The sequence below is a fragment of the Nanorana parkeri genome, unplaced genomic scaffold (assembly GCF_000935625.1).
Source record: "Nanorana parkeri isolate BGI_ZX_2015 unplaced genomic scaffold, ASM93562v1 scaffold1277, whole genome shotgun sequence".
Classification (NCBI taxonomy): domain Eukaryota; kingdom Metazoa; phylum Chordata; class Amphibia; order Anura; family Dicroglossidae; genus Nanorana; species Nanorana parkeri.
Genome location: NW_017307545.1, coordinates 2,764 through 12,424, shown reverse-complemented (window position 1 = coordinate 12,424; position 9,661 = coordinate 2,764). Strand labels below are relative to the sequence as shown.

General features: G+C 39.6%; 1 protein-coding gene across 1 annotated transcript in view; it reads right to left on the bottom strand.

Annotated features, from left to right (window-relative positions):
* Window positions 1-7,787, bottom strand: part of STRN (striatin) — a 121,026-nt gene extending 113,239 nt beyond the window's left edge. Inside the window, exon 1 of the mRNA XM_018569027.1 lies at window positions 7,707-7,787. Coding sequence (XP_018424529.1) covers window positions 7,707-7,787 — 81 coding nt within the window. The remainder of the gene's footprint in view (window positions 1-7,706) is intronic.
* Between the last annotated feature and the right edge of the window lie 1,874 nt (window positions 7,788-9,661).

The following is a 9,661-nucleotide window of genomic DNA, read 5'->3' as shown; positions in this document are numbered from 1 at the left end:
GGGGGGGGGGAGTGCGGGGGGTCTAATTCTAGGTGCTGCCAGTGTGATATAATATATATCACACTATTTTCTGTGTCTTCTGTTGCTTGGAAGCACCTTCTGTGCACAATGGTTTTTGGGGAAACGCCAACTTTCTCAAACCTCTCTGTTATGCATGCTATAGATAACTGTAATGCTGGCAGGACAAAGCAATCACAAAAGAACATACAAATGTACAAATAAAGTATAATTTTGAATTATTGGTGATCATAAAAACAAATGAGTAATGAATAACTAAAAAAACTGAAAAATGAGATAGCTCCTTTTTTCCACAGCAAACAAATAATTATTTTTTTCTTTAGGTGGAGGCAAAACCCTAAAACAAGCCTATTGTCAATGGTACATAGTAACCAATAATTAAACAATTATGAAATAGTTACTATTAAAAAAAGGAGAAATCCACATATAAAAAATTATATTTTTTTCTAATGTTTGCAGTCAGGTTATATTGTGGTTAGGAATTGGTTCCTTGAGTTTCATTCAATAGTAACTACTTACAAGTTGTACAATTGTTTCTTACTAAGTTCCATGGACAATGTTTCTGCACTTTTTTTTAGGACTTTGCCTCCACCTAGTGACAAAAGAAATTATGTATTTGCAGTGGAAAAGAGCTATCCTGCTTTTCCTTTTTTTTTTCAATTGTTCATCATACATTAAATTTGAATGATTCCTTTTGATTTTAAATTACACTTTATTATAAAAACTAAAATTATGAATTATGGCTTCTTGGCTTCTTAAGGGTTGACCTTTCTACTTGCTCCTCCTTCTTTGTAATGTTAGGAGGGGTTGTGAGGGGTTAGGGGTTTCTTAACACTGTCTGTGCTGGCTCATCTCATTATAATTTGTAAAGTAAATTTGAACACTGCCTGTCCAAACAAAGGGTTAAAAAAGTTAATGAGAGAAACACAATCCACACATTTCAGTCCTAAGTCTTTCTGTAAGGACAGATCACTGTGAAGGTGCTCAAAAAATATTTTTCATTAGGCCGCATGAATGGGAACACATAACAGACATATAGAGGGTTTTTTTCAAATTTGACTGCAAAAGTGGAAATACACTTTAAGAAAGGTGACATATCCCTGAAATATTACTTTTATACCAACGGGGAAAATAAGACTCTCTTCAAAGTGTCATCAATACTCTATTTGATAATCTTGGTAGTGCTATATAATTCATAATTAATTAAAATTCCCCTGAAAAAACATTACTGAGGATAATTTTGTATATAATTTTAACCACATGAATGTATTAATCCAACAATAATCTTCACATCAATATTTAAAAAATATTGCTCTATAATTAAATCTACAAATATATACATATATCTTCACAAAAACGACATAGCCTGCGTACCTGATTCATATTTATAAACTGTTTGTAAACTATCTATGCACGTAGCCAGGCTTTTCTTTCTCAGAGTACGGTCATTTTGGTTGTCTTTTTCTATATATATATATCAAAGATCTCTTTGCATGTTGAAGACCCTTCAATCATTTACATGTGTTTTGTATTCACATGTGAAGGGAACCCAAATAAATTGTTTCTCTTCACATGAACAAAGGGGCAAACATGAAGTGCTGCGGTGCAAAGTTCCGAGCTTGCCTGGTGTGTCAAATGTATCCAAACAAGTAGCAAAGATCCCAGCACATCCCAGAGTATTCAATTTGACTTGTTTGTCTTTGCATATATGCAGGGGTGCAAACACACTCAAAGTGCTATAATACAGGGGTTTCAAACCAGCCCGATATATCAGGTGAAATCTTGTCTTGGTTTTGCTTAATCAAATCACCTTTAAGGTGCACATACGCGTTGCAATCATCGGACGAAAATTTTCGTCCAATGATCGAACCATACGGATCAATTTTCGTATGGCGGCCCCATCCTGTCCCGACCATTGCACAGTTCAATTATCGGTCTTTAGGAGAAACCACCTGGATGAATTTCGTTAATTGACCACGGATTTTCACTTGCGCATGAGCAGTGTTAATCGTACGAATTTTTACGTACGGAAACGCCACCAACCTTGCGAAAATCGTACGAAAAAAATGCTTATAATAAGTCACTAGCCTCAAAGTATTTTAAAATCAATCATCTTTATTAACGTATGTGAATAGACAAAAACACACAATTACTTAGAAACATTGGGTTTATTTACTAAAGGCAAATTGGCTGTTCACTTTGCTATGGAATTTGCCCTTTGCAATGACAGCTTCCCTTAGCTCAGTATTGTGCTAAAAAAAATCATGTTGCAATGAATACCCAATCACAAGCGGGGAAAATAAGGAAACAAAATATCTTTGCTTGCTTGCTAAGCTAATTCTCTTGCAATGGTGCAAATTCCATTGCATTATGAACATCCTATTTCCATTAATAAATCAACCCCATAGAGTCCTGCACCAATTCCATTCTCAAAACATGTATGTGTAGTGGATGATCTTCATATGTTGCATCTACTCCAGCAAAACCTAGTAAATTCATTGAAATACACATGGGAATCTTGGAGACGCTTTCTTCAGACTGTTTGCCAAATTTCTGTCAAGAGGTTAGCAATAATTTGACAACAATTTGTAAATATTTGACAGAGTAAAATAACATACTGGTTTAGTCCCTACATATCATATGCAATATATTGAGGTTTACCAGTCCTTAGATCTGGTGGCTGCATTGGTTTTCTTTTTTCAAGCTTCCTTGCCTCTATTTTCACCTGGTGACTATGCCAGTAACTCACCTACAGTCCTTGGATGACAATACCTGCTCACCCTTTTGTATTAGGACCACAGAAATAAGATAGGATTATGGAATGCCAGCCACCTTCTACTCTCCATAATATAGAGGGGCATGGTTCTGTAGTCCCCAGAAGTAGTTGAGGAAAATGTAATTGATAAGAGTTAGAACATGCCGAGAGCACAGGAAGTTAAAAGCTCAAAAGATATCTGGCACCACTGCGATGACACCATCCAAAATGTAAAAAAAAAGAGTCTTGCCTAGAGATACATTTTACCAGACCACAAAAGCAAAATAAGAGAACTTTGTTGTTAGTAGACATGTATGATTCGTTTCGGAAAAATTAGTTTTTCGGATGAATTTTTGTTATTCCGAGGTTCGAATGCATCCTAATTTCCGAATAACAGAAATGATGAATGAAAACGAATCCGAATTTCCAAAAACAAAATTTTGGACGAAATTCGTTGGCTTTATTCTATACAAATTTTAGTTTGTGGACAAATTTTTGTTGCAGCAAAGTGACATTAAAAAAATTAGTTTCTCTAATGTCACTTTGCTGCAACGAAACGAACAAAACATAAATGAATCGAACACAAAACTAACGTGCGTAAAGACTACCGCTAACGAATTTCGTCTAAATCCGAATTCTGAAACGAACTGACTTTCGAACGCGAATTCCGAAAAAAGAAATAAATCAAAATCCGAATCAAAACGAAACTAAACAAATTTTTTGCCGGTGCACATGTCTAGTTGTTGGGGTTTATACATACTTTAGGGGTCTATTCACAAAGCTGCTGAAGGATCCAGCCGCAGCTTTGGCTGATCCTTCGGCTAGCTACGGTTATGGGAGGCCTTCGGTTCAGTGGAACCGAAGGGCTGCTGTACGGACTATTCACTAACGGCCCGTACAGCTTTCTAAGTTGCTCGAGCGGCTCAGTCTTGCCAAAGGCATGTGCTTCGGCTCGATTGAGCAAAGGTGAAATCCAAAGCGTGCCGAACGGCCAGCCATTGGACGGCCGAAAGCCTGCTACTGGCAGCTGGGCGGAGCCAGCTGTCATCTCACGGCTGGCTCCGGCCACTTGCAAAGACAGATCAGCGTCCCCTGGTTACCAGGTAATCAGGGAACGCTGATCTGTCATTACAACGAGAACTCGGCGGAGCCGCTGTGATATCACAGTGGCTCCGCTGAGTTCTCAGTGTGTAATGACAGTTCAGCGTCCCCTGGTTACCTAGTAACCAGGGGACGCTGAACTGTCAAGAGATCAGCGGGGGCCGGCCTTTATATCACTGCCGGCTGCGCTGAGCTCTCATTGTAATGACAGTGCAGCGTCCCCTGGTTACCTAGTAATCAGGGGAAGCTGAACTGTCATGAGAGCTTAGCGGGGCTGGCCTTGATATCACTGCCGGCTGAGCTGAGTTCTCATTGTAATGACTGATCAGCGTCCCCTGGTTATCAGGTAACCAGGGGATGCTGATCTGTCACTATGATGAGAGCTCAGCAGAGCCGGCGGTGATATCAAAGCCGGCTCTGCTGAGCTCTCATGGTGAAAGCATTATGAAAGCATTACTTGGAAACCAGGGGATGCTGATCTGTCATTACCATGAGAGCTCAGCAGAGCCGGCCTTGATATCACCGCCGGCTCTGTCGAGCTCTCATTGTAACGACAACTGGTCCCGGCCAATAGAAAACAGTTGGGCAGAGCTTGCTGTCACTGCTAGCTCCGCCCAATCATTTTCAAATTTTTTTCCACTTTTTTAACTGGTTTTCTATTCTGCTTGACCACAGAAAAGCTCAGCGGCATTCGGCTATCACTCACTGCTGTTCGGCCCCTATGAGAATAGGCCGAACTCCTTTTGCACTTCGGGTCGGCTGAACATGCTGAGCATGTTCGGCCGACCTAAAGCCAGCCGATGCAAGCCAATGTACGGCTGAAATCAGCTGTACAAGCCTGAAGTGAATAGCCGAACAGCGTTCAGCTCACTTCACTTAGGGTTGGTTAGTCACTCCGCTGCCTATGGCAGCTTTGTGAATAACCCCCTTAGTGTTTTGACGGGTACTGGAAATTCACACAGTACTTTGAGAGAAACAGTTTAGTATTGACATGCATTTAATTGCACTTTACTAGAAGACACATACCACGGTGTGTTACCATTTATTTTGACAGTACATTGCTGTGCACCACAATACAAAGCAGATTTTCGTCAGTCGCAGTGTGTTGGCAGACTATTTAAAAGTAATATGTTGCCTTAAAGTGACATAAAATGTCCCCTCCCCCAATGTTAATGTCAGCACTTACCTTTAATGATGTTTCTTAATCCGATCTTCTATTTCTTTCCTGTCCTTTTCATCTGTCCCTCCAGCGGTGCGGCGGATCTCCGATCCAGCTCTGACTCCTCTCTGCTTGCAGGCACTTCCGATCCAGCGGTGTCTGCATGCGGGTGTACGCGTCCATAGGCTTACCTTGCGCCTCTGCTCGTCTCCCGGCCGAGAATCCGAACTGCGCATGCGCCCGTCCCAAGATGTTTTGCGGCCACCCGAGCAGTTTTGGATTCTCGGGCGGGAGCGCGCAGTGAAAAGAAGGTAAGTTTAATCCGCTGTTAAAGCGTTTTTTCTTTTTTTTAACAAAAAGGTTTTGCCTATATCTACTGCTTAATAGTAGTAGATATAGGAAAAAATAAACGGAGGGTTTAGAACCCCTTTAATGCAATTAGTGCTTCTGAACACACTGCCTTATGTAAATAGGGCCTTAGGAAAAAATTTTTTCCAAGAGAAGAAAGCATTATGAAAAATAGATCACATTGGTGTCTGGTTTTCTTTTTCTACTTTTGATCTACAAGAAGGAGAAACAGGCGGTTACACAGAGATCATAACAATTCATTTATATAAACTGGAGCACAGAATAATAAGGCATTTTGATATTTTGGTATAATGTTGATTGAGATATAGGATACAAGATGATTTCCCCTAACATCAACCAGTACTGTTACTGCCAATGACCTAGGTACCACAGGCAGTCCCATATCTTCACAGAGACACTGGTCTCTCTTCAATTCATAATTGAAAAAATAGATAAGATGTCCATGTGTGGTGCTTAGAAATCTAGAGATTATTTGTTGCTTTTGAACAGTACAAATTGTAAAGTGGAAAAACCTCTTTACTGAAGAACAGAGCAAAGAACTGGATGCAGAGTTCCAACAAAAATCTTCTGGGACAAAGCTGGGAGATTTTCTGAACTATACAAAATACTGCATGTTCTAGACACTTCTGAAATAAATCAAACAATAAGTAACTGCAATCATACCACATTCACCAGGTTACAGAGCTCTTTTAAATAACACATTTGATAGCTACAATAAATATATTTTGTTGCTATCTTTAACAAAACACACTGAGATTTGCAGATTGTGGATTTCTGTTATTAATGTATTTTTGTCATACATTTATTAAATTAAACTGTGTTTTTTAAAATCTCGAAAAGCAATATTACATTTCCATCCATCATATAGTAACTTTTCAAATGTTAGATTAAAAAAATGGGACTTCTGACAGCTGGGTCAATCCAGGCAGTGCAGTGTGCCAGCATCATGAGAAAAGTTGTTCATATTTCAGGACAGACAGAATAATGGCCATTCCAATCCTAGGTGCAGAACACATGTATGTGCATGGTGGTCATTGATGTCTCCAGCTAGGACTGGTCCACGCAAGATTTTTCACAGGATGGTAAAATGCTGAAAGAAGCAAACTATGCCCTTAACATGCTGAGGCATTCAGATATTTCTTTTTTGGATCGACCTTGGAAAAAAAAACAACTACTGTACTGTCACTTTTTATTACTGTCACTTTCACCTCATTTACTGTCCCTGTAACTTCCTGTAACAGCAGGACATTCAATGAGGGGTATTAAACCAAAACACTCCCTTTGCACCCAGGTGACTGCTTTCTTAAGTTGATATACCTGTTTTCGTATTGTTTTGCTGCTGGCATGTAGAGGTTGTAAGGATTATCACTACTTAAGCACTCTTCATAAAAACAAACCCATGTTTTGTTTCACCACAACTGACTATGGTCACTTTAGACCCATAGTATATTGTGCATGTATTCCAGGCCCCTTGTTCTGTGAAGGCATCCCTTCCACCTTATATAAAATGTTCACAGACTAGTATTTTTTTTTGTCTAAACTAAGCCCTTCTCTGTTTACTGGATAATGAAGGGGCACTGCCACAGTGATCCATTGTGTGCATCCATTATCATTCTCTAGTAATGTGTTACCTTTCCAAAGGCATACTTGGCATACTACATTCATCCTGTGCCTGGTGCTTGCACAGTTTAAAAAAGGCTTTCTTTTTGTGTAAAAACATAAGAATTATTTTGCTCAACTTGTATGGCTTTCAGAACAAACAAAAAACATTCATTAATACAAGGTATCTACACAACATCAGGTATCAGCAAATGCATCTCTGTCTGCAGAAAACAGGGTAGATATTGAAACTCTAATTAATGATAACCTGTAAAGTAACCAAAGCAGAAAGTACTTAACAGTAAAATAAAGAGACTAATTGATATCATTCTGTGCATTGCCAAACTAGGCCTTGTTTACAGAGGGAAGCATAGTCTAAAGCATGGCACTTCTGTTCAGTTTGTTTTGCTTCTTATCAAATATGATATCAATCTACAAAAGCATATAGAAAAGGTTGGGGCGCAAGTAGTAAAAAAAACACATCACCTTGGTAATAGAAGAAGAGGTGGTTTGGTGTCACAAACGCTTCGGGAGACTTTTCGGTAACCGTGCCGAGCGCCGCCCTCGTCAAGTGCATAACCTTGCTCCGCCTCCCCTCCGTCTTCCAGCGGCTTAATTCTAAATGCTCAGCGTCTTGTCAATTTGGTAAGACCCTGAGCATTTCCTGCTGTAGCACGGCCACACTACATCCTGACACTGACTTACCTGAACTGCTGTAGGGTCTCCCGTTGGTCTGTCTGCATCCAGCATCCTCAAGCCACCTCTGTGCCTCTTGCAGCCATCCATCCACCCTGTTGCTGCTGGGGCCTCTCCATGCCGCACCAATCTATTGTTCCAGCACTGCCCCTGCCTCAGGAGAAACCTTGCAGCTCGCTTAACCTTGTACAGCCTCGAGGATTACACTGTTCATACTTACCTCCCTTGTATCTACCCTATCTATGCCTGGACTCCACACTAAGTACACTCATGCGTTATGTATTCAGGAACACATCCTATACCATATACTCGTATACTATATAGTTGACGCAGTATGAAGTAATACTAGCAGTTGTACTATTGCTAAGACTCTCGTGATAACTGGTTACATGCTTAACGTGTGTTACGTATGCACCTCTTCCTTTCTGGGAAAAGACTGATCCTCATCTCCCTGATTTATACATCACACACCACTCTGTAGCTGAGATCCATAACAGGTATATCTGATAAATGTCAACATGTAGTTAGAGCCATTACATCTGGTAACATTATAAAGCAAATTCAATCAATCAATCGCTTGATCTCCATTATGGAGGACATGGTGAAACAACAAAAAAGCTGGGATGTCAGAGAAGCTGGTAAATTCAGTGTGAAAATGGACCGTACACAGGATGTTGACAGGAGGACTTTGCTATGTCACAGAAGAGAGTGTTACAGGAGAGACTTTTGTCTCTTTAATTAATGTTAGAAGGACAACTGGAAAGGGCCTGTTTGGTATTCTATAGGAGCAGATGGAACAGTTATCTTTGAGTGTTGTGAACATTATTGGCTGCTCCTTTGATGGTGCTGCAAATCTAAGCTGGTGCTATAATGGAGTACAGGCCCACATCAAAACAATGTCATGCAGTTCTCTATGCACATAGTACTATGCAAAGTCATACAAATGCTGTGTGTTTTAGTCCAAATAGGTCAGCTCTCAGTGTTAAGGGCATGAAAAGTTCTCTAGACTTTGAAAATTGGTGATAATAGACGGCAGAGCAAACCAAGAGCACTCTACCTTATTTGATTCCACTGCTAACCACTCAAAGGTGCTCCACTTTATCCCCAACAAATGATAAAATCATATTGTAATATTAATGTACTACATAAAATATCAGCTTATATACATTAATGTTCATAATTATATACAACTATTCTTAACATTTAAGTCCAATATGAATTATTCCATAATCATTGCGTATGATGAAACAAATATGTACTTCAAAATCAAAAATCAAAATGATTTTTAGTGAGAATCCACTTGACAGTGTGCCCAGACATATGAAAACAGGCTCACCTTTGTAGGTGGGCCTTAATATTATAAAAGCTCAATTAAGCTGGTTCTTTCCAATGGGGTTAAATATTTCCTCCACAATACTGATTAATCAATAGAAACTGCTGATTTCTCCAGTTAAAACTGTCTGATAGTTTACATAGCCATGGCTTTCTTTTCTCCAAGTCTCAGAAACGCAGAGAACAAACAGACCATAGGCCTGCCCATATATGCCTACAACTAACAACATAATAATTATTAAGAATTACTAATAAAACAATTTAAAGTCTACATTACACTACAGTACACCTCTAGTGGCCAGTGTACCTGCCTCATATACTCACCATGTGCCACGTTTAGCCAAGTCTCTTTTCCAGTTACCCCGCTCCAGTCTCTGTGGATCCAATCTATTCCCAACATTGGAGCCCAGAGTGTCCTTTTTATTGTATAGCATAAACTGTTTTGACACATTGTGTATCTTAAAGCCCCTTTTGTTCTCTAACTCTTACACTTACAGTCCCATTTGTTCATCCTTTATATTGGAGACCACAGGGACCCGGGAGCAGGTAGATAACTTGTTCGGTGTTGTTCGGTGTCAAAAACATGCATTCAATTATTATCAACTATTCCATCTCTCACATTAAGCATAAAT